At 42.8% G+C, this 25,954-nt stretch overlaps 1 protein-coding gene across 1 annotated transcript in view; it reads left to right on the forward strand.

Moving 5' to 3' along the window:
• LOC124789802 (betaine--homocysteine S-methyltransferase 1-like) overlaps positions 1-25,954 on the forward strand; it is a 60,525-nt gene that overhangs the window by 11,396 nt on the left and 23,175 nt on the right. The window contains exons 2-4 of the mRNA XM_047257281.1: positions 19,362-19,491; positions 20,421-20,539; positions 25,578-25,769. Of these exons, the coding sequence (XP_047113237.1) occupies positions 19,362-19,491; positions 20,421-20,539; positions 25,578-25,769 (441 nt within the window). The remainder of the gene's footprint in view (positions 1-19,361; positions 19,492-20,420; positions 20,540-25,577; positions 25,770-25,954) is intronic.

The raw sequence follows: 25,954 nt of genomic DNA on the forward strand, positions 1-25,954 counted from the left end.
AGACTGTTTTGACGTCTAACATACCCAACACTAATCCCAGCTGATACGTATTAAATCTGATTTCACAGCAACCAGTGGGGTGTTTAAATACGATGTTATTTTATTAAGGAACAATCTTTGTAGTCTACTCAGATGACTTCGTAAATTATACGGCCCGTCTGAATCCTCTGTTTGGCCATCTAAATCGTCCTGACGATTACAATTTTTAACACAGTTTATATTCGCTCAGTGCATGTACGCTGCTCTTCCCTAAAAGACCATTAGGTATATTAAATGACTGGTAAAACAAAATATAGCTCTCTTGATAGAATGAACAATATTGTATCCCCTTAGAGCTTCCAGTAGCCCTCTAGAATGTCTGCCACTGTCTCAGCGTAGAGAAGGTGATAGACCTGCATTCAGGAGTAGAGGAATTAGTATCCGCCCAGTTATCTATTTTAGGTTTTCCACAATTTTCCTAAATCATTTAAGGCAAAGCCGGAAAGGTTTCTCTGAAGAGGACACGACAGATTGCCCTCCACATTCTCGTCCAGTGAATATCTATCTGATACGTCTCTAATACCACCGTCGTAATCTTTCAGCTGTCCCATATTCCGTTGTATGAATCTGCATTTTATTCGCGAGTCTAATATCTATGCTGTTACGATAAAAATTCCAATGTAGCTCGTTTTTAAAATTAACTCCAACCATGCTGCTCAGCCTTCGTTTCTATAGTCTGAAATGTATAGGTGGATGTGCGTACGATCTATTTTTTTAACGAATCTTTTAGCGTTGGTTCAACGGCCTTTCCTGATTCTGCTCATGTGAGATCTTTCTATGTGACGATGAGTATCGAAAATATTGTATGTGGGGTAGTGACTTCAACAGTAATGGAGTAGTTCATCCAAAAATACGTGACTGATGCTAATGAAAACTATTAGAAAAAAATTGAGTGTTTGGTCTAGAAATGGAAGTTTCAGCGGCGGTACTCTTGATCTGAAGAATGACACTGGGTAAAACATTGCCTAGTAAAGAACGAACACCGGTTGAGACGTGGGACACACCCTAAAGGACATTTCAACTCAATAGAGAAGGCAATAATTACCAATCAAACACACTCTGGCGTGTTATTTTCAACGGATTTTTATTTAACAATTGCATGACAGCAGCAAACTGCTGTTACCTTAGAATAATATACATAATTGCCCTAGAATTGAAACATTACTGAAGAGACGAAAGTCTACGGGCGTCAAAGCCCATCCGAAACAATAAATAATTTTAAAACCCTCTCATATAAATCTTAAGAACCAAACAAACAATAATATGGATAAAATCAACCGTAAATGCTGTCTGACATTTTATTAATAGCTAGCTTTCAGCTTAAAAACATGGGGAAACACACAATCTTTTAATATAAGACCATCCATTTTTTTACACTAAGACAGTAAACTATAATTAACCTGAAATGTTCAAACCACTTCTCCTTCGCAGTTCCAAGAGTCAGCTGTTCATTCAGCTGGTCTTGTAAGTACTTAACATGCCATTAATAATTTGTTACTTCGCAGCTTCTGGCAATTTAAATTGGACAGCAGCGTTTCCCTGGTTTCAAAATTAGTTCCCTTCAGTAGGGCAAGACAAAATATTTTCCATTTCAGGTCAGATTTGGGAATATTCACAGAAACAGTCTGCAGGTGTGGCAAGTTTTATATCGTCTGAGGTTACTGTGTGGTGGAGTAAACTTTTCATAATCCAGCATATTAAAAGTTAGTCATATACGCGTAATAAATTTAAGCAATAGTTTCTCTCGTGAGTTGCTACAGCTGCGTTCTTCTGAGAACCTGGCTGCGCTGGTTTCTCCAGCCAAGTTATCGCGGATATTCTAAGAGTTCGTGCTTAGATAATGACATCTTGCGGCGCTGCCCGTTCTGTATCTCGAAACCAGATTGTCTCCTGCCTGGAAGGCTGAGATAAAGGAGCCAGTGCAATATGTTGCCTGGGTCTTCAACTTCGACAGACTTACTAAATATTGAGGGTCCCAGGCAGATAGGACCGAGCGAGGTGGCGCAGTGGTTAGACACTGGACTCGCATTCGGGAGGACGACGGTTCAATCCCGCGTCCGGCCATCCTGATTTAGGTTTTCCGTGATTTCCCTAAATCACTCCAGGCAAATGCCGGGATGGTTCCTCTGAAAGGGCACGGCCGACTTCCTTCCCCATCCTTCCCTAATCCGATGAGACCGATGACCACGCTGTCTGGTCTCCTTCCCCAAACCAACCAACCAACCCAGGCAGATACAGTGAATGAATATGATGCGGTCGTGACAAGTCATGAAAACAGTCGTTTAAAATTTGAATACTTGGCTATTAACGCCACATGCCGCCACACTGTCCTAGCGGATACGTTCACGAAAATAGGATTCGAGAAATTAGGGCGTATACGGAGGCGTATAGTGTCTTTTTCTCCTCGCTCTTTTTGCGAGTGTAACAGGACAGGAAATGGCTAGTAGTGGGGCAGAGTACCCTCCGCCACGCACCGCACGGTGACTTGTGGAGTATCCATGTAGGTGTAGATGTAAAATATCGAGCTAGTTGTCAGAGATTCACAGTGAACTCCCACTCGACAACAGCAGACTCCAAATCATCCTCTAGCTTATCGGATTTCGGCTTTTCATAATTTGCGTAAATCTGTTAAGTCGACTGCCGAAATGCATCCTCTGAAAAGGACTCTGACGATAATTCTTCCTCAGCCTTGGGCTGCCCGAGTTTGTGTTCCGTTGTAATAATCTTGTCGGTGGGTCAGTGAGATCCTCACACGAGCGGCGGATCGCTGGCTACTTCGCCTGCAGTGGGACGCTCGCTGCGATTTTTACCGTACGAGAGCGAATTACGAGCAATTTCAACCAGAATACTGAACACCAGTCATGAAGTTCTGCTATGGAAAACGAACTGTTTAGCAGTAGCGACAGTCGATCTCCGTAGCTCGACTAAAACTTGCAAAAAGAGAAATAAACGGAATTGACATATACACGCATTGAGGTGACGAAAATTGTGGGATATCTTCAAAAATTGTCGGGCGTCCTTTTGGCCGGCGTAGTGTAACAACTGTAGGTGGCATGGACTCTTAAGTCGTTGGAAGACCCTTGCAGAAATATTGAGCCATGCTGCCTCTACAGCTGTCCATAATTGCGAAAGTGTTGCTGGTGCTGGATGTTGTGCACGAACTCATCTTTCGATTATGTCCAATAAATGTTCGATGGAATTCATGTTGGGCGATCTGGGTGGCCCAATCATTCGACCGAACTGTCCAGAACGAACTTCAAACCGATTGCGAACAAATTAGGGCCGATGACATGCATCTTTGTTTGGCAACTTTGTCTATGAATGCCTGAAAATAGTCTCAACGTAACAGAACATAGCCATTTCCAGTCAATGATAAGTTCAGTTGGACAAGAGAACCTGTTCCATTCCACCTAAATACAGCCCACACCATTGTGGAGCCCCCCAGGGGTCCACAACTCTTTTGTGGATACGTGCGTAGCGAGCACGGGACCCCGAGCTAATGTGGCCCTCCTTCCTTTCCGGGCTGCGTACCCTCCCTTTCCGCATCCTTCCCCGTCCCCCATCTTCGCCCCCCCCCCCCCCCCTCACCTCTGGCTCTTTCCTTCCCTTTGTCCCCCTCTGGGAGTATGGTTTGTGCCTACGTCCGGAGACGGACGCTCGAAACTGTTACATATTCCTTGCTTTCTACACTTGCAAGTCTTCGTCCTTCCTCTGTCCTTCCTCTGTCCTTCTGTTTTCCTGCCCTCTTCTCTTTGCCCTTTTCTCCGCTGCGGCGTTTGAGACCCCTCTTCTTTCCTTTCCCTGTCTCTTTCTTCCTCCCTGTGCGTGTCTGAAGGCCGACCCACGCACTTCCATGCGTAGCCGGTGACGGGGTAACGCGTAATTCCCCGCCCCGGGTAGACAGGTAGGACACGTACGTACCCCCTGGTAACGGCCAGGCCCAGTGAGGGGTGATTACCCGAGCTGATACCTTCCGAAAGTGCCGATTGGTCCCTCCGTCCGTTTGTCGGGAGGTGTGACCTGAGGTGTGAACAATCACCTAAGGCGGGTGTGCCCTCGGTCAGGGCCCCCACAAGGAAGGAGCGCGCCATCGGAGACGCCGGTAATCATGGGGGATTCTTCCGCAATGGTTTCCTCACCTTCCACTATGTCTGCTCACAAACGTAAGTTCACTGAGTCTCAGCCACAGACGGTTCTTCCATCGTTGCCACAGTTCCTTGTTGTTTCTCGGTCTGACGAAGGTCACGACTTTTCCACGGTCAACCCTTTCATTATTCAGAAAGGTGTCGACGCAATTGCGGGTCCTGTAAAGTCTTGTTCCAGATTACGGAATGGCACCCTGTTGTTGGAAACACACAGTGCCCTCCAGGCTCAAAAATTGCTGCGTACTTCTCTGCTCCACACCTTCCCTGTCCGGGTGGAACCGCACCGTACCTTAAATTCCTCGCGTGGAGTCGTTTATACACGCTCCCTCGATGGATTGTCTGACGAAGAAATTCAGCACTACCTGTCTGACCAGGGCATCACAGCTGTTCATCGGGTTATGAAAAGGGTTGACTCGAACATCATTCCAACCCGCACTGTCTTCTTGACATTTGACAAAGTTCAACTCCCGTCAAAAATCAAAGCAGGCTATGAGATAATTTCCGTTCGCCCTTATGTCCCAAACCCTACGCATTGCTATCGGTCAGCGGTTCAATCACACCAGCCAGTCCTGTTCCAATCCGGCCAAATGTGTTACGTGTGGCAAGGATACCCATGAGGGTGCTTGTCCACCTCCATCTCCTCGCTGCATCAACTGTATGGGTGACCATGCTGCTTCCTCTAGAGATTGCCCCGTTTTTAAGGACGAAAAGCTCATCCAGGAAATTAGTGAAGGCAAAGGTGTCTACCTTTGCTGCTCGAAAATTATTCGCCAGTCGACAGCCCACCGTGCCTCAGACAGGAAAATACAGCACTGTCCTTGCTTCTCCTTGGCCAACAAAGGAGGCAGCCACGTGGACTTGCGACCTCACCTTTAGTGCCACGGTCGTCAGATCGGCCAGCACAAAGATCGCCCGTTCAACCTCACCACTTTCGCCTGCCCACTCTCTGGCTCACCCTTCGTCGGGTTCTGTTAAATCTCGAGCCCAAAAGTCAGACACCAAGACTTCGAAAAAAGAGCATACTCGTGAAGAGTTTTTACGTACTGCAACTTCCCAACCATCGGTTCCTCCTTCATCTAAACATCATACTTCCAAGAAGGCTACAAAGAAACCCAGTTCCTCTCCTCCGCCAAGGCGTGTCCCATCTACAGCACCACCTGGCGGAAATCGCCCTCGGCCGTCTTCTGTGTCGCCGAGGCGCACTGCTGGCGGCCGATCAACCGGCCGATCGCTGGTGGCAGGAGCTGCTCCTGACCAGCCTATGGGTCAGGATCTTCTGCCTTCGGCTGAATGCTATTCCATGCTGTCGGTCGCAAGCCCTGGGCAGTCGTTGAGTTGACAGCGACCTTGGTCACATTCCTCCATTTTCTGTTCACCCTATGTCCATTATCCACCGGAATATCCGCGGTATTCGAGCCAATCGGGATGAATTGTCGATCCTCTTACGATCCTACTCGCCAGTCATCTTCTGTCTTCAGGAAACAAAGCTGCGTCCCCGTGATCGCTTTGTTCTCCCTCATTTTCAGTCCGTCCTATATGATCTCCCCTCTGTTGAAGGCACTCCTGCACATGGAGGACTCATGATTCTTCTCCATGAAACTCTCCATTATCACCCAATCCATTTAAACACTTCCTTCCAAGCTGTCGCCGTCCATCTTTCCCTTTCCGGATACACGTTCTCTCTTTGTACTGTATACGTTCCATCGTCCACACCAATGACACGAGCTGATCTCCTTCATCTTCTTGGTCAGCTTCCACCCCCATATTTGCTGGTTGGGGACTTCAATGCCCACCACCCGCTTTGGGGATCTCCACATCCTTGTCCACGTGGGTCACTATTGCTAGACGTCTTCCACCAAGATGATCTAGTTTGCCTCAACACTGGGGTCCCTACATTTTTGTCTGCCTCCACGACAAATTTATCTCATTTGGACCTTGCGGTCGGTACTGTTCCGCTAGCTCGGCGCTTCGAATGGTTCGCCCTTGATGAGTCACACTCGAGTGACCACTTTCCATGTGTCCTTAGACTGCAGCCTCAACTGCCCTACATGCGCCCGCGACGCTGGAAGTTTGCCCAAGCTGATTGGACACTTTTCGTCTCTAGCGACATTCGATGACCGTCACTTTCCCAGCGTCGACGATGAGGTCACACATATTACCGACGTTATTCTTACAGCTGCGGAACAATAAATACCACGCACCTCCGAATTGCCCCGGCGCCCCCCAGTTCCTTGGTGGAACGAGGCATGCCGTGATGCAGTACGTGAGCGGCGACGTGCTCTCCGCGTTTTCCGCCACCATCCTACTTTGGCCAACTGTATCCGCTATAAGCAGTTCCGAGCGCGATGCCATCGTGTCATCCGCGATAGCAAGAAGGCAAGCTGGGAATTCTTTATTAGCTCATTTAACACCTTCACTCCCTCCTCGGAAGTTTGGAGTCGGCTTCGACGGTTCTCAGGCGCGCCTAGTTTCTCCCCGGTCTCTGGGCTCACTGTCGCGCATGACACATTAGTGGACCCCGTCGCAATTTCTAACTCGTTGGGTCAGCACTTTGCTGAGATTTCGAGCTCTTCAAATTACCCGCCAGCGTTTCTCCCGAAGAAACGTGCAGCGGAGGTGCGACTTCTTGCTTTCTCCTCTCAAAATCGCGAAAGCTACAATACCGTTTTCTCCATGCGGGAACTCAAACATGCACACTCTTCTTCTCGCTCCTCCGCCCCAGGACCGGATGGTATCCACGTCCAAATGTTGCTGCATTTATCAACCCATAGTCTGCGTTACCTCCTTCGCCTTTATAATCGAATTTGGACCGACAGTACTTTTCCCAGACGATGGCGGGAAGCTATCGTCGTTCCTGTTCCGAAACCTGGAAAGGACAAACATCACCCCTCTAGCTATCGCCCCATTTCTCTCACGAGTATTGTCTGTAAGGTTTTGGAGCGTATGGTGAATTACCGTTTAGCGTGGTGGCTGGAATCCTGCAGTCTTTTAACACCTGCCCAATGAGGATTCCGAAAGCATCGTTCTGCAGTTGACCATCTTGTTGCTCTCTCCACTTATATCATGAACAATTTTCTCCGGAAACGCCAAACAGTAGCAATATTTTTTGATCTGGAGAGAGCATACGATACCTGATGGAGGACAGGCATCCTCCGCACACTGTTCTCTTGGGGCTTTCGAGGTCGGCTGCCCCTTTTTCTTCGCGAATTTATGGCAGAGCGCACATTTAGGGTGCGGGTGAACACTACTCTCTCCCGTACTTTCTCCCAAGAAAACGGGGTACCCCAGGGCTCCGTGCTGAGTGTTGTACTGTTTCCCATTGCCATCAATCCAATTATGGATTGTCTCCTTCCTGATGTCTCGGGCTCCCTCTTTGTGGACGATTTTGCGATCTACTACAGCTCTCAACGGACCAGCCTTCTTGAACGACGTCTTCAAGGATGTCTCGATCGCCTCCACTCTTGGAGCATCGAAACCGGCTTCCGTTTTTCTCCCAGTAAGACCGTTTGTGTTAATTTTTGGCGACGTAAGGAGTTTCTTCCGCCCTCCTTACGTCTAGGTCCTGTTAACCTTCCGTTTTCAAACGTCGCTAAATTCTTGGGTCTTATGTTTGACAGAAAACTGTGCTGGTCCTCCCACGTTTCCTATCTTTCGGCTCGCTGTCTGCTATCACTTAACACCCTCAGAGTCCTGAATGGTACCTCCTGGGGAGCGGACCGAGTGGTCCTTCTCCGCCTCTATCGCGCCTTAGTGCGCTCGAAATTGGACTATGGAAGCATAGTCTACTCCTCTGCTCGGCCGTCTATTCTTCGGCGTCTCGACTCTATCCACCACCGTGGATTACGTTTAGTGTCTGGAGCTTTTTACACCAGCCCTGTGGAAAGCCTTTATGCTGAGACTGCTGAACCTCCGTTGTCCAATCGGCGAGCTGTCCTGAGTCGTTATGCTAGCCATCTGTCTTCCATGCCTGCTAATCCAGCCTTTTTTCGACGCCTCCTTTGATGTAGGGTACGCAGGCCGCCCCTCCTCCCTACCACCACCGGGAGTCCGCTTCCGTCAACTGCTCCATTCTCTTTCCTTCCGCTTTCCTAAAACCTTCTTGACAACTTGGGATACAGCACCGCCTTGGCTCCGTCCCCGGATCTGCCTGCTCCGTGACCTTTGTCGATTTCCCAAGGATGGTACCCCTTCACTTATTTATCGTCGGGCATTTGCCGCTCTATGTGCACAAATGACGGACGCCACATTTATTTACACCGACGGCTCGAAAACGTCGTTAGGTGTAGGGTGCCTATATTGTTGGCGACACCCCAAATCACTTTCGGCTTCCCGACCAGTGTTCGGTTTATACTGCGGAGCTTTACGCTGTTCTCCAGGCTGTCCACTACATCCGCCGCCATCAGCGGATACAGTACGTTATCTGCTCAGATTCTCAGCTCTCTCCTCAGTCTCCAAGCTCTTTATCCTGTGCACCCTCTGGTCCACCGGATTCAGGACTGTCTGCGCTTGCTCCACCTGGGGGGCGTCTCCGTGGCGTTCCTCTGGCTCCCGGGACACGTTGGTATCTGTGGAAATGAGGCGGCCGATATTGCAGCCAAGGCTGCAGTCTCTCTTCCTCGGCCAGCTATTCAATCGATTCCCTTCGCCGATCTACGGAGCGTTTTATGTCGACGTGTTGTTCATTTATGGCACACGCATTGGTGGACACTTACCCATAATAAATTTTGGACGTGAAAGCTCTTCCTTGTGCTTGGACCTCTTCCTCCCGAACGTGTCGTCAGGAGGAGGTAATTTTAACTGGACTCCGGATAGGGCATTGTCTTTTTAGCCATCGACATCTTTTAAGCGGCGATCCTCCCCCACTCTGTCCCCACTGCTCTCAGCTGTGGACGGTAAGACACCTTTTAATTGAGTGCCCCTATTTTAAACCGTTACGCTCCCGTCTATAGCTATCGCCTGATATATCGTCGATTTTAGCAGATGACACGCGCTCAGCCGACCGCGTTCTCAAGTTTATTAGTGCCAATGACATGACGTCAGTCATTTGAAGCTTTTTTTGGGACAACCAACCCCTTTCTGTAGTGAATTTTTAAGCCTTCCTTCTGCATTGTTTCTCCAATTTTATGACTTTCGTTCCCATTGCTGCTGGTTTTCAATTTCGGTTTTTTACTGTTTCCTAAGTCACTGACCGGGCGCTAATGACCATAGCAGTTTTGCGCCCTAAAACCAAAACAAAACAAAAATCGACGACGAACCTGGGTGCACGAATGGCAAAACGTCATTTTTTTCGGATGAATCCAGGTTCTGTTTACAGCATCGTGATGGTCGCATCCACGATTGGCGACATCTCGGTGAACGCACATTGGAAGCGTGTATTCGTCATCGCCATACTGGCGCATCACCCGGCGTGATGGTATGGGGTGCCATTGGTTACACGTCTCGGTCACCTCTTGTTCGTTACATTTCAGATGTGTTACAACCCGTGGCTCTACCCTCCATTCGATCCCTTAGAAACCCTACATTTCAGCAGGATAATGCACGACCGCATGTTGCAGGTCCTGTACGGGCCTTTCTGGATACAGAAAATGTTCGACTGCTGCTCTGGCCAGCACATTCTCCAGATCTCTCACCAACTGAAAACGTCTGGTCAGTGGTGGCAGAGCAACTGGCTCGTCACAATACACAAGTCACTATTCTTGATGAACTGTGGTATGGTGTTAAAGCTGCATGGGCAGCTGTACCTGTACACGTCATCCAAGCTCTGTTTGACTCAATGCCCAGGCGTATCAAGGCCGTTATTAGGACCAGAGGTGGTTGTTTTGGGCACTGATTTCTCAGGATATGTGCACGCAAATTGCGTGAAAATGTAATCACATGTCACTTCTAGTACAATATATGTGACCAATGAATACCCGTTTATCATCTGCATTTCTTCTTGGTGTAGCAATTTTAATGGCCAGTAGTGTATCTGGTAGAAAAGACATTCCCTTCAGACGAATGTCGTTAAGGTTTCTTAAACAAAGCTGCAGGGAATCCCCGTCCTTACAGAACTATTATCTCATGCCCAATGACTTGACTGTTAACGGAACGTTAAGCTCTAGTTAAAAATCAAAATTATGCGCTCTTCGTATTTACGCATGTCGCGTCTGACTTTACGTAGCGCAGAGGCAATATATCCTGCCATTTGTATGCGGGTGTGAAAACACGAACATTTCTTTGCTCGAAAAGGGAGAAGACCCCCTTTTCCACCAACTGAACTTCAGGCTTTAGGTTCACGTTTTTTACTATGGGACTTAGATATGATTAACGTAGTTGTCAGGCTTAACATTTCTCGACTATGAAATTCATTGGATATGGGTATTTCACGACCATCTACGAAATACGAGCAGTTACCAACTGTGTTACTAAACTGAAAAATGTACACAGATCCTTATACTTTATATTTAGCTCAGGGTCCTTCGTTGTTAGATGCCGCTCCAGAAAACTGGTAGTTAATTACATGAAGTATTTGCAGCAGTCAGACATTTCCGTTGCGGCAACGACTTACATAGAGGTTGGCGGTCTGCAAAGCGCCAAAATTTAAAGACAACTTCGAACGAGTTTGCGCACCTATTAAGACGATTCAACTCCCTGCCTGGACATCCAGGTTTAGCTTAGTGTTTGTCTAAATTGCTTAAGGCAAAGAGACCTTCAATTCCCTTCCCTGGCTTTCACACGTCAGAGCGGTTGTTCCGTCTCTCATTACCTTGTTGTCGATGGGATGTTTAATATTCCTATTAAGATTTTGTGATAGCTATAGTTGCACGATACCTTTCCACTGTGCAATCACTTCACCAGAAACCATTGTTCCCTGCTGCGGGGAATTGGTTTTGCTGTTAGACGTAGTTTAGATTAATGAGTTTTACATTTCGCCCTTTCCCCTTGTCCTACACGAACCGAACAGTTGTGTGCCTTCCTCATATGCTGACCACCTAGACTCCAGTTGTTGTGGCGGTAAAAAAAGTGTATTGGTCCTTCTTCTCCAGTCATGCAAAGCTGTGGTGCCGACGACTTGAGATAAGAATTAAACAGATGGTGTCCTCACGGAGGTTTCAAACCTGCATTAAATGGCACATTAGATAAATGTTATGATCAATTTAGAATAATTTGCGATAGTAATGATACCAGCAGGTCGGCCACATACAGATTGACAACTGACGGTTTTCTCCTTAGCTAGATACACACATAAAAAAAAGTTTTGCATCACTTCGGTTCCTAGAGTTCCGGAACCAGTACAGAAAATTGGAATGTAGCCCGCCGGCCGCGGTGGTCTAGCGGTTCTAGGCGCGCAGTCCGGAACCGCGCGACTGCTACGGTCGCAGGTTCGAATCCTGCCTCGGGCATGGATGTGTGTGATGTCCTTAGGTTAGTTAGGTTTAAGTAGTTCTAAGTTCTACAGTACTGTACGAAGACAAGTTATAGTGTAACATAGTTACCAAAAATCTCGAAAAGTTGACGATTTTACTTCATATATTTACACGATATTCTAATAAACATTGATACAGACATAAGTTAAATTTTTCCTAAGCAAGAATGTACAGGTTTTCTGCTGAGAGCAACTGCAAGAAAGAAAATGCTCTTCCATCAAAATGTGCGGTTCCGTTTTCTTCCTCGCAGTCAATTTTAACAGAATACAGAAAAGTTGTGTTCATGGTTTATCGGTTTATAATTAGAATACCAACCTGAATCATCTTAACCTATGTGATCCTTCGCATTTGTACACTAAAATTATGCGGAATACTGTCACTGAAGTTACTATCTCCACCGGTCCAGCAGTTCTCCGGAGAGATCTTCCAACCGAATTGCCCACTCATTTTAACTGACTTCAATTCCCAATCAGTTTAGTTTGTAGTAACAATAAACAACGCCACTATATTTTTCACTTAACTGCCATATCGAATTGTTAAAAAGAAAATGAAATGTGCAGTATGAATAAATTCCATGTTACACTACAGATTTCTTAATAACTGTCTCGAATTGGTCTCAGGTGGAAGGCAACCATACTTCAGTAAATCAATTATGCTAAATTTACTTTGATACAGGCGGTACCTGTGCTGTTGTAGGCAAAAATTAAAATTATTCGTCATCTACTGGCTGTTTGATATTATTACAGTGTCAGGTTATCCCTCAGAAGGGGGTGAGTTCCTGTCTGTGTCAGTGTTTTCTAGTGAGGTACGCAGATAGTTGTCTTGTGGACGTTGTATTCAACCAAGCACATGCATTGCGACGTCTTACTGGAGTGCAGATTGCTAGGGCGGTCTGTTTGATCCAAAAAGGTTGGAATATCGGTAGCGTTGCTGCTGATGACAATGCCTCTCACCTTGTCATCCATACGTCGTGGACATGCTACAGGGAGACAGGTCAGTATACAATGAGAGTTGGACAAGGCCGCCGACGCGTTACAACCGCACGTGAAGACAGATGTCTGACCATCTCTGCGTTGCAACGTTGTACGGATACAGCCAGAGCACTGCAAGACTATCTCAGGAGGGCCATTGGAGCAGCTGTGTCCGATCAGTGTGTAACAAAAATGTCACGAGAATGGACCTTACGGCACAGACTCCCTGTCAGAATACCCCACGTGACACAATTTGCAGCTCGCTTCCAGTTCTGCCGTTTCTATGTCAACTGGCGACTTCGTCACTAGCGAAACGTGTTTCACAGACGAGTACTGATAGCTTCTGACGCATGACCGTGTTCGTGTGCGGAAACCCGTTGTGACCGGTCCCTACATAATGTTGCCCAGGAAATACAGATTTCCGAGGTTCTTCTAGAGCTACGTGATTACTCTGCAGATCACAGTTCAGTGCCTGGCAGTGTGTTCATCGAACCACTTTTAAGAACTTCTCTACCTTTCCACTCTCGAACAGCGCGAGAGAAAAATTAATACTCATGTCTTTCTGTGCGAGCTCTGATTTATTTTGTTGTGATAATTTCTCCCTGCGTTGGTGGGCGCCAACAAAAAATGGTACACTCTGAGGAGAAAGCTGATGATTGAAATGCCATCGGAAGATCCTGCCGCAGTGAAAAACGCCTTTATTTTAATGAGTGTCATTTCAGTTCTTGTTCATATCTGTGGTACACTCTCCCTTATTTCTCCATAATAAAAAAGGGGCTGTCCTCTTTGAACTTTTTCCGTCAATCCTATCTGACGCAGATACCACGCCGCACAGCAATGTGCCAGAAGAGGGCGGACAAGCTTAGTGTAAGAAGTCTCCGTAGTACACCTGTTACATTTTCTAAGTGTTCTGGCAATAAATCGTAGTCTTTGGTTTTCCTCACATCATCTATGTGATCGTTCCAATTCAGGTTATCCGTAACTGTATTCCATAAATATTTAGTTGAGTTTACGATCTTCAGATTTTTGCGATTAATCGTACAACTGAAATTTAGCGGATTCTTTTTACGGCTCATGTGGATGGCTTTACACGTTTCATGATTGAGTCAACTGCCATTCTTTGTACCATATAGATATCTTACACAAATCATTTTGCAACTGGTTTTGGTTATCTGATGACATTGTGTGACTGTAAATGACAGTATCATCTGCAAACAATCTGAGGACTGCTCAGATTATAGTATGAAGGCTTTCACGACCGGATGACATATCTTCTGGTAAACCTTCCGGGATGTAAGGTCGTGGTCCATGAAACTCTTCAGCTTTTAACGTTTCGTCCAGAGCTGCGCTGGACATCTTCGGAGGGGTGTTTCTCCTCCGGTGAGTCTTGGCGACTCACCGGCAAGACTCACCGGAGGAGAAACACCCCTCTGAAGATGTCCAGCTTTTAACGTTTCGTCCAGAGCTGCGCTGAAGAGTTTCATGGACCACGACCTTACATCCCGGAAGGTTTACCGGAAGATACTGCTCAGATTGTCTCATAAATCTTTTATATAGATAAGGAACAACAGGGGCCTATAACACTTCTTTGAGAAACACCATGTATTATTTCGTTTTTCTCCGACTTTCCGTCAATTAGTACGAATTTTGAACTTCCTTACAGAAAATTACGAATCCAGTCGTACAACTTTGACGACATTCCATAGGCACGCAATTTAAATTGAAGTCGTTTGTGAGAAGAGGTGTCAAAAGCCTTCTGGAAATCAAAAAATATGAAATCAGTTTGACGTCCCATGTCGATAGCACTCATTAGTTTGTGAGAATAAAGAGCTAGAACACAAGAACGATATGTTCTGAAATCGTGTTGGCTATTTGTCAATAAATCGTTTTCCTTGAGGTGATTCATAATGTTAGAGTACAGTACTGAGGCGGCTTCAGTGTTGCCAACCACACGGATCTTGTCGTTGTCGATGGTCGTCTTACTGCATGGCAGTGCATCGAACAGATCCTGTTGGACCACATGATGGCTGCTGCATACGGTGGTAGCCCTGGACACCTTTGCAACTCTGTGGCGGGCATCAGCAGGAATGTCTTGCGAAGCCTGGACATTGAAGTAACGGAATGGCCGGCAGTGAGCCAGAACTTACACCCCATCGTGCATCTGTGGCACACGCTTGACAGAAGAGTTCGTGGTCGTCCCGTTCCACCACAAACTCTCAAAGAGCTCTATTGAGCTCTTGTTCAAGAATGGGGATCGATACTACATGGTGACCTCTAGTAGACTCGCACCGAGCGTGCCATGTAGGTGTCGGGCTCACATTATCGAAGCTCTAACAAAAAGCACTAAGAATTAAGCAGTGAATGAATGTTTCCACTTTGTTTTCGTCACCTGTCGGACATTTCAGTTCTTTTTACGTAAACAATCGAGGGTGTAATGATCTGTTGTGAACTTAATTTTTGAAAGATAAAGGTAGTAATTTGGTAACGTACCCAGTCCGTAGTTATTCCTTAGTAGAGTGTGGCAGGCGCCCAAATTCATGTTCTCACAATTCTTTTGACCAGTGCATTTACCAAATGGGAACCCAACATTATAGAAACGAGGCTCTGACTTTGCGTTGCAAGATTTGCGTTGTTAGTAGTGTTAGTGTTACGGTGACCATCTTTGCGAATATCGACGCATTAAGGGAATATGAACAGATCCTCTTTCCGCAGTGGGGTTGAAGACCGATTCGGGAGTTCAAATTAAATGGCGAATTAGGAAATGCTCCTGGGAGAGGCTGACAGCCAATCGCACCACACATTGTTGAAATAACTGTCATGGCTGAGGCATGGCAAACTAACAGACATTGGAGGTTGAAGATGAGCATAGCAAGCGAGATAGCCAACATCCCACCTGAAATGAAATGCTCCAGACAGGAGAACAATCTCTAGTGTGGTTCCGGCTGTCGTGGACACAGTCATCACGTTGAGCAAAGTTTGTAACCTGGAACGTGAACATGGTACATAATTAACAAATGTGGAAATTAAGTTTTCTTTTAATGATGTATTCGTTATTTCTCTTCTGTGTGCCCTCACAAATATTTCCACGAAGTTTCATTATCGTACGGCCACTCGTTTTTCCATGGGGGCCCTTTTAGATAGAGAAAGCACGATTATAACCAACCTGTCGTCAGTTTCAGATCTCACGTATTTGGTCTTGGCGATTATAGTTAGTAATACTTCGCTGTTATTCCGTCGAAAATGATTTTTGTCTGTATTTCATTCACTACCTGTATACAAAAATATTGTCGGCTTGATTTCTATGGGAAAACATAATTTTTAACGCCTGGAAACAAACTATAATGCTGTGACATACTTCGAACTATTTCATCCCGAGAACTTCCGAATGATACTCATTTCCGTCTATGCCTGACAAATTTGATAATTTAGCTTTTTAAAAATTCGTATAATGTACGAAATTACAAGGTGTAAAACTTTGCTTCCGCCGTTTGCCGATAGGTGGCGACAACGGTAAGTAGCGGTCGAAAGAAACAATCGCAGACGTCAGGCAGTTAGTTTGGACCTCGGTAAACATAACCTCTAGTATGTATGATAAGGACGCTGTTAGTGAAAGAACGTGTCGGGAATGATTTCAACGCTTCAAGAACGGTGATTTTAGCGTCATAGACTGGCAAAGTGGTGGAAGAAAGAATGTTTTCCAAGATGCAGAATTGGAGACATTGCTGAGTGAAGACTCACATCAAACTCAAGAATAATTGGCACGATTAGTGGGAGTGACACAGCAAGCCATTTCAAAACGTCTCAAGACTATGGGCATGATTCAGAAAGAAGGAACTTGGGGTCTCGTATGAGCTGAAACCGAGACGTTTAACGGCATTTGTGTGTTTGTGAGCAGTTGCTTCAGAGGCAAGAACGGAAGGGATTTCTGCATCGCATTGTGACTGGGGACGACAAATGGGTTCCTTACGATAACCTTAAATGCAAATAATCATAGGGATATCCTGGCCATACTTCCACTTCGAGAGCCGAACCGAATTTTCACGACTCCACGATCATGCTCTGCATTTGGGGGACCAGCTTGGCGTCCTGTACTATTAGGTGTTGAAACCAAATGAAACAATCACAGATGCTCGTTATCGAACGCAAATAATTCGTTTGAGCAGAGCATTAAAAAACAAACGGCTGTAATACAGAGAGCCACGGTAAAGTGATTCTGCGGCACGACAACACTCGACCCCATGTTGCAAAAGAGGTCAAAATGTACTTGGAAACGTTAAAATGGGAAGTCCTACCCCACCCGCCGTATTCTCCAGACATTGCTCCCTCTGACTATCACCTGTTTAGATCAATGGCGCATGGCCTGTCTGACCAACACTTCAGATCTCATGAAGTCACAAATTGGATCGATTCATGGATCACTTCAAAAGATGAACAAATTTTTCGATGCAGGATTCATACACTGCCCGAAAAATGAGACAAAACAGTGGCCAGCGATGGAAAATACTTCGAATGATACATGTGTAACCAATTTGTTTCATTAAAGGATCAAATGTTGGGGAAAAAACGGGAGAAGCGAAGTTGTACACCTTGTAGTAACAAAAATTTTAAGCTGCTTACTTCGAATTCACATTAATCTAAATTTCTGTAGATATTTTCTGTTTCTAAGGAAACAATCGCTATCAATACTGAAGTTCTGTGTTCTCTGGACTAAGACTCATTGTAATAGTTTCATTGTTCTGTAATTGTGGTACTAAAAGTAGCGAGGGGCATAAACTAGTGCAAACTGAAAACCAGTACAAAAGGCAAAGTACTACTCCTTGTACCTATAGATCTATCTCAATGGCTGTGCACTAAGTGAAAGCCCTTGACTGCTAATTTGGTGTCCAAATGGCAGACATAACAGGATTTTAGAAGTGAGGGGCAGTTTCTGAGGCTGCCATAGAGGCAATAGAGGGTGCTGATGTGGTAATGAACACCATTATATGAAAGGCTGTTGTCCGTGTTAGTCACAGATAAAGGAATCCTGGTATTTCTGACAGCGTTAGCGTCTCCTCAAATAACACATTTCCAGAAGTGTGGGCGTGATAGTTCAGCGTTTTGTGCTTGGCATAATGCAATTTCAACACACAGATTATTCTCTCACTTCATGCAGCAAGCAACAAGAGACACTACTTTGGCTCTGTTGGACAAAAAAGATGTCGGCACCAATTTAAAGAAAAACACAGCAGCATGAAAAATTACTGAATCAGTGTAAAAGTTTCTTGTGTCACTGTACAGGGCAGAATGGAACAAATACACAGCAGACAATCTTTGCCACTAACAATTCTCTAAAACTGCAGCAAAACCCACATTCCATCTTGCAGTTTTGTCAACTACTCGAGACACTGTCCAGTACCATTCCTTTTGTACATGTATACTGAAGAGCCAAAGAAACTGGTACACCTGCCTAATATTCTGTAGGGCACGCAGAAGAGCTGCAACACAATATGGTATGGACTCAACTAATGTCTGAAATAGTGCTGGAAGAAACTGACACCATGAAACATACAGAGGTGTCCATAAATCTGTAAGAGTGTGATGGGGTGGAGATATCTTCTGAACAGGATTTTGGAAGGCATCCCAGATATGCTCAATGTTCATGTCTGGGGAGTTTGGTGGCCAGTGGAAGTGTTTAAACTCAAGAAGTGTGTTCGTGGAGCCACTCTGTAGCAATTCTGGACTTATGGGGTGTCACATTGTCCTGCTGGAATTGCCCAAGTCCATCGGAATGCACAATGGATATGAATGAATGCAGGTGACCAGATAGGATGCTTACATATGAGTCACCGGTTGTATCCGGTCTGACACTTGTTGATACCCAGCACTGAAATCTCCAGCAATTTTCAAAAGGGTTGCACTTCTGTAACTATGAACAATTCTCATCAGTCATCATTGGTCCTTTCCTTGCAGGATCTTTTTCCACCCACAGTGATGTCGGAGATTTAATGTTTTGTTGGATTCCTGATATTTGCGGTGCACTCAGGGAAAAACTCCCCACTTCATCACTACCTCAGAGCTGCTGTTTCCCATAGCTCATGCACTGTCTGGCATTGTCAAATGCAGTGGTGTATTCTGCCTGTGTACATATCTCTGTACTTGAATACACTTGAATATCCCAGTTTATTTGGCATTTCACTGTATATCTATATATACTCTCTGCAAGCGGCCTAGTGGTGTGTGGTTGGGATATTTTGTGTACCACTGTCACTTGCCCGTTTTCCTGCTTGTTATGTATTTTTTTTTCAGGAAGAACGATTGCTGGAAACCTCAGGGTGGGCTCAAACCTCTTTAATTTTATCTTCATAGTCTTTTCAGGAGGTATACATAGGAGAAAGCAATAGAAAGGTTGACTCTTCTAGGAATGTAGACATTAAAAATTTTAACAGTAGACCATACCACAATGTAGAACACATTTCTTGCAGTACACATCTCGCAACACCACCTGCTGGAATTGGCTCAGAATCTCTGTGGCACCTTTGTGCTTATTATATGAGCCTGCAATGAAACATGCTGCTCTTCTTTGTATCCTCTATTTCCCCTATCAATCCTATCTCGTGTGGATCCCAAACTGATGACCAGTATTAAAGTATTGGTGAAAAGGTCCTTTGTAGTTTATGTAAAAGAGATGATTTAAGAAGTGGCCCGATCAAAACTTTAAAGAGTTTTGCTTATTTAAAAGAAGATGAATTAGTTTTGCTCACTTCACATATGACTTCTGTAAAACATAAAACAAAATATTAAAACACATTTTTTGATTACAGGGGATCTTGGAACGTCTAGAAGAGGGAGTGGTGATTGGTGATGGTGGTTTTGTATTTGCACTGGAAAAAAGGGGTTATGTGAAAGCTGGACCATGGACTCCAGAGGCTACTGTAGAAAACCCTGAAGCAGGTACGGTGTAAATCTGTACTAGCAGAAAACATGTAAAACATAGATTTGCTGTTGTCAAAATGTATGGAATAGAATTTTAATGAAGAATGGTTGTATGTTAAGACTAAAATTTTGGATGCTTTAAAGCTCAATAAATATCTTTCTCACACATTAAAAACATAGGAAATAGTAAAGGTAAAAATACTGACACTCATCAGAATGAAGTCTAAATAAGAGGCAGTAAATAGGTAATGGGAGAGAATACAACGTGGTAGTAATGGAGGAATTAAGTGTGCAGCAATAAGCAAAAAAATCTGATAAAAGTGAGAGGGAAAGATCAACCCAAAAAGCCAGAACAAATTACTTTGTCTTGATAGCAAGTATAACGCAACATATGCAAAGAACAAATTGCTGCTTAGACAACATTTTGTTAAGTTATGCAAATGGTAAAACTTACCCGGGTGCCGTTTTATTGCAAAATGTTTGGCATTCCCTTTTTTAGTATCCTGTGTTTGTAATTTATTACTGTATTTTAAGATTCATAAATTCATGAGATAATATCTAAATAGTGTAAAATGTATGGGAAACAATAGTCAAAAGCTTTCATCAAAATTTTATTTGAAACACAGTGTGGAACACGAGAAAAAATGTGTGCGTACTTACTGTAGTAAAAGAATTTTCTAAGTAGTTAATTACTTCACATGCAATTGTGTTAGGCACTTATCATACCTAAAATCAAATAAATGTTTTACAGTATTTCTTAAATGATGTGCAGAGGCAACTGCATCTAGAGGGAAGTGAGACAGTTAAGTTTTAGTTCTCCCTTCTCTCTCTTCTAATTCAATGCTTTTTTTGTAGTTTCAAGTGAACAGTATCCATGAAAAGTTACAGAATAACATCCTGATATGAAGAATCACTTAAATTGCTACATTTCCATCCCCCTATTTCAGTACGACAGCTGCATCGTGAGTTTTTACGTGCTGGTGCAGATGTGATGCAGGCTTTCACATTTTATGCTTGTGACACGAAGCTTGAAAACAGAGGTCATGATGCAGGAGAAAAATTTACAGTAAGTAAAAAAAATTGGCTTCTAATAGAAATAACATTGGATAGTTAATGTAATATGTATGTGACATTTTGTAATCAAAACAGATAACTCTCAAACATCTGATCATTACACAAATATTTCCAAAGCGCTATATATATGCTTGGGGATTGAGTATGAAAAATAGTAAATTTATACCAGAAATTTTATTTATGTATGGATACCTAGAACATGTCTGAAAGAAAAGGCAGAAATTGTTGATGATTAGGCCTCTGCTGCAATATAGTCTAAATTTCAAGGCACTGGATAAACTACTGAGCTTATCATGACTCCTCCTAATCATCTTCCTAGTTTAAACTGCATTTCATAATGTGTGTGGTTTCTCTTTCTTTGCTTTATTCCCCTTCCAACTCCAATGTGTCCAGTGAGGGATAGGAGAGGGCAAGGAGCTTCCCACTCCCCACTAGCAAGCAATTTTGACTTTTGCAAAGTTAACTCGTATGCTGCCCTATCACACAGACTGAATTCTCAGTCCAATAGAAGATAAAAAAAAGGGTGAAACACACAATGAATATAAATGTGTAACAAATGTATCCAGAGCCATCTGTTATGAAATCTCTAAAATATTTCACTATTCTAATTATTTCTCCATGTAATTGAAAATGTTGGGTGGTGCTAATTTCCAAAAGGCTGCAATGGTGTCATACTTTAATTTGTGATGTTTTTTCTCATTTTACCAGCCAATGTAAAAAACTACTAAGAATAAGAATGCATAAAGTATTTGTATGTATCTGAATGTTACCTGCTCGAGATTAAAATTATATAAATTTCATCCTAACTATACTCTGTTCAACAGGCCTACATTATAACCAGTTTAAAGCTTACTTCATGAGCAAAATGTAAATCACATTTTTACATCTAATGACATTCTACATTTTAATATTGGAGAAAGATCAACAAAATATTTTTAAAGTTTCTTAGGAATATTAGCAGAAATGAAGTAATCATACTATATTTACTTTTCTAAAGATTTTCTTCATTTTATCTTCTTCCAAGATTTGTGCACATTCAGGTTCACCCCAGTCCAATTTTGCTTCATTTAAATATTTTTTTGAAGTGCTCTTTTTGGTTTAGCTGAAGTTGGCAAGAGTAGTTCTTTTGCCTATTTAGATAGACCGGTCTCAGACAATTGTTTCATGTCATTCACCTTTTTAGTCTCAAGATGCCTTTGGTTTTGATCTTCCTTTTGCTTTTATTCTAATGCAAATTTTCTCCACCTTTTACATTCTTCCTTACGGATAGTACGAGAATTTGGATATGCTTGCTGTCCATATTGTGAGTTATGGGTCAATGAGCCCAGAAAGAAATGGTTTTATCGTCCCAAAGCATTCCTCAGTCAAAACACAGTTTAAAAATTATTTAGTCACTGGTACCTTGTCTTCTCCTAATTTATGCTTTGAAACTGAATATCTTCTCTGTCTGCATTTCCATGGGACAATGTAAGAGAAGCTTTAACCATTTTTGAAACCTAAGGATACTTTAACTCTATGGATGATTATCTTTCTGAAATGTACTGCTGTCAGTAATTTCAATACTTTTTTTAAATCTAAACCTAGTCATCATTTCGCAACCTTTGACATGTCACTTCAACATCTGCTTTTTCTTTCTTTGATGTCTAAGAACCTAAAACTTTTCAGTGGCGCACTTGATATGTAAGTTCATTCCACCACATGTTTGCAAGCTGTGATGTAGTGTTCTTGGGCACTCTTTAGAAACCATGACTTATCACATTCTTCCATTCTTCTATTCCTCGCTTATTTGCCTACTAACAGCTAGCTGTTCAGGAGGAAGTAGGTTATCTAATGTAAGAGTTCTTTGAGGAACTTCAGAAATACTCAAATTTTTCTTTAAGCAGAAACCTGCAAAACATCAGCCAAGTAGGTATGAAGTATGTTGTCTATTTCTGTATGCACCTTGTGGATCAAAGATGTTTGGCCCTGAAAATATTGTGCATGCTTACTGAATAGTTCTGCAGACGAAATTATGAACTAAGTTCTGCTTTCAGTGATGGCTTTCTGCAGCGTTCACAATGGCATTATAGGATTAGGACTGAACAATAGCAGAATATTTTTTTTAAAGTCATATATGGTGAAGAAAGCAAGGGGAAACTACAGCTGTAACTTTTCCAAAGGGCATGCAGCTTTACTGTATGGTTAAATGATGGCATCCTCTTGGGTAAAATGTTTGAGGTAAAATAGTCCCCCATTCAGATCTCAGAGTGGGGACTAGTCAGGAGGATGTCGTTATCAGCAGAAATGAAACTGGTGTTCTACGGATTGGAGCGTGGAGTATCAGATCCCTTAATGGTGCAGGTAGGATAGAAAATTTAAAAAGGGAAATGGATAGGTTAAAGTTATAGTGGGAATTAGTGAAGTTTGGTGGCAGGAGTAACAAGACTTGTGGTCAGGTGAATATAGGATTATAAATACAAAAGCAGATAACAGTAATGCGGGAGTGGGTTTAATAATGAATAAAAGAATAGGAATGCAAATAAGCTACTACGAACAGCATAGTGAACACATTATTGTAGCAAAGATAGACACAAAGCCCATGCCTATGACAGTAGTAAAAGTTTATATGCCAACTAGCTCGGCAGATGAAGAGATTGAAGAAATGTATGATGTGATAAAGAAAATTACTCAGATAGTTAAGGCAGACAAAAATTTAGTAGTCATGGGTCTGGAATGTGATTGTAGGAAAAGGACGAGAGGGAAAAGTAGTACATGAATATGGACTGCGGTAAGGAATGAAAGGGGAAGCAACCTGGTAGAATTTTGCACAGAGCATAACTTAATCAGAGCTAACACTTCGTTTAAGAATCATGAAAGAAGGTTGTATATGTGGAAGAGGCCTGGAGACACCAGAAGGCTTCAGATAGATTATATAATGGTAGACAGCAATTTAGGAACAATATTTTAAATTGCAAGAAATTTCCAGGGGCAGATGTGAACTCTGACCACACTTTATTGGTTATGAACTGTAGATTAAAACTGAAGAAACTGCAAAAGGGTGGACATGAATAAACCTGGATAAAATGAAAGAACCAGAGGTTGTAGAGTGTTTGAGAGAGAGAGAATTAGGGAATGATTGACAAGAATGGGGGAAAGAAATAGAGTAGAAGAATGGGTAGCTTTGAGAGATGAAATAGTGAAGATAGTGAAGGCAGCAGAGGATAAAGTAGGTAAAAAGACAAGGGCCAGTAGAAATCCTGGGGTGACAGAAGAGATACTGACTTTAATTAATGAAAGGAAAAAATTAGAGGGTTGACTTACATAGTGGCAACTATTTAGTCACAATCGACACAAGTTACATGTTTGCACGTGTTAATGTCCTTCAAAGTGGTCACCAATGTTGTGTAGAACCCGTTGCCAGCAATGTGGAAGGCATAGTATACCGTTAGCAGAGTCTGTTCTGTTGATGGCACAAATGGTGCAGTCTACTGTCTGTCAAATCTCTGGAATAGTTCTGAAGTGAATGCCACAAATTGGTTCCTTCATCTTCAGGAACGCTATCAGAGGACATCATCTTAAAAATATTGACAAATCCATAGAGTAATTATCATTTACTTGTTTTCCAAATCAATTCAGAAATGACGTAACTATCCTTGATACTTAACATCCATATTCTTGGCACACTTACTGAACTTTAAGTTGGGGATTGTCTGGTCTGAAAGTTTTATAAATGTACCTGCTATCGTCTGCACTTAATTTCATATAGTTTTGTTGAAAGTGAGTGGTTAAAAATTGCCTGAAAACCTTTTGTGCCACCATTTATAGAGCAAGAACACACACTAAAAAATCAATCACTTTCACTAACTTTTTTCCCCAAAGCAGACACTTCACTTTTCAAACTATCTTTTTCAAACCAGTAGCTGTGGAATTTGCATTTTCCCATCTCAAAGTTTATTTTCACAACTGAACCAAGTACCACAGCAGCAGTTTTGTTACTACAGCAAAACTGGAATTCAGAACAAAAAAGAAGCAGTAGTAATAGAGGAATATTAGACACTAATAAGACTTCAAGAAAATATAAAAAATGCTCAAAAATAAAAAATGGAAAAATCAATCTCAAATTTCAGAAGTCCCTCAGGTTAGATTTTATCTACTTTTATCATTGAAACATTCTCAAAATTTAAATTAACATGAATACAGAAACCAGTAAATAACTTATTTTGATCCTAAAAGACCAAAGGAGGTTGGAAAAGGTAACAAATTTTAAAAAGTAACCTAAGGTGACAATGTTTAAAAAAAGTGATGGACTCATCAGTGCTCTCACAAAGCCAAGCTGAACCTCCCCCTCTTCCCTACAGAATCTCTGTGAGCAAATCCTGGATTTTATCTTGGTTTGATATAGCTTGACTGACCTTTTCTTTGTAGTACTGCTAACCAAACACACAGATAGTGATAAAAACAAAAGACTAATACATTCAGTAAACTGTTTCCTTTGGATGTCTTTGTTTAACAAAGATGGAGCACCACTGTTAGTGATATATCATGGCTGCTGGAGAGAATGAAATTGAATAACTTTTTGATGTGTGCGGAAGTGAATGGTAAATTAGCAATAGTTCATTCGATAATCTGGTTATCTAGGTTGGTGGTGTGGAAATAACCTACTTGCATTACAACTAGCAATGTTCATTGCAGACTGGCTTGAGTTGTGAGTGTAGATAACTTTGATAAGTAGAAATGTGATCATGTGAGCATATAGCTGGCAGTAAAAGATAAGCAGCAATTATTAAATATAAATGAGGAAATAGCTTTCCTTAAATAATTAACATTGTTGATAGTTTTGTTAGATTTTACTTGTGTAAGCACCTTTAGCAATAAATGGAAAGAAGCAGCTACTAATGTCTAGTTATTAATTTCATGGACCATATTCACAGTAAGCATTATGGTGTGGATAACATTTACCAAGACTTAAATTTAGATACCCCTGCAGGGCCTCACTCTCAATGGGATCTATGAGATGTAATGATTAAACTGATATATCTGGAAATTTGCAGGGAAAAGCAATCAATAAAGCAGCATGTGACATAGCTAAAGAAGTTGCTGCTGAAGGGGATGCTCTTGTGGCAGGTGGTTTGAGCCAGACTCCTACCTATCTCAGTGGTGGTACAAAAGAACAAGTTCAGAAGGAGTTCCAGAACCAAGTTGATGTCTTCATTCAAAATGATGTTGATTTTCTCATATGTGAGGTATGGTAGTTGCAACTTTATCCATTCCCAGATTAAAATATGGTTATTGCTGTATTGAAAGCAAAATTAAATGTCTAAACATGTTGATTACTTATACTAACATTAACCTGTGTATGTTACTTGTAATTTGAGCAAAGCTGATATTAAAGGTCCAGGAAGATTAAATTGTATGTATCTTACCATGA

This window comes from Schistocerca piceifrons, chromosome 3 (assembly GCF_021461385.2).
Source record: "Schistocerca piceifrons isolate TAMUIC-IGC-003096 chromosome 3, iqSchPice1.1, whole genome shotgun sequence".
Classification (NCBI taxonomy): Eukaryota; Metazoa; Arthropoda; class Insecta; order Orthoptera; family Acrididae; genus Schistocerca; species Schistocerca piceifrons.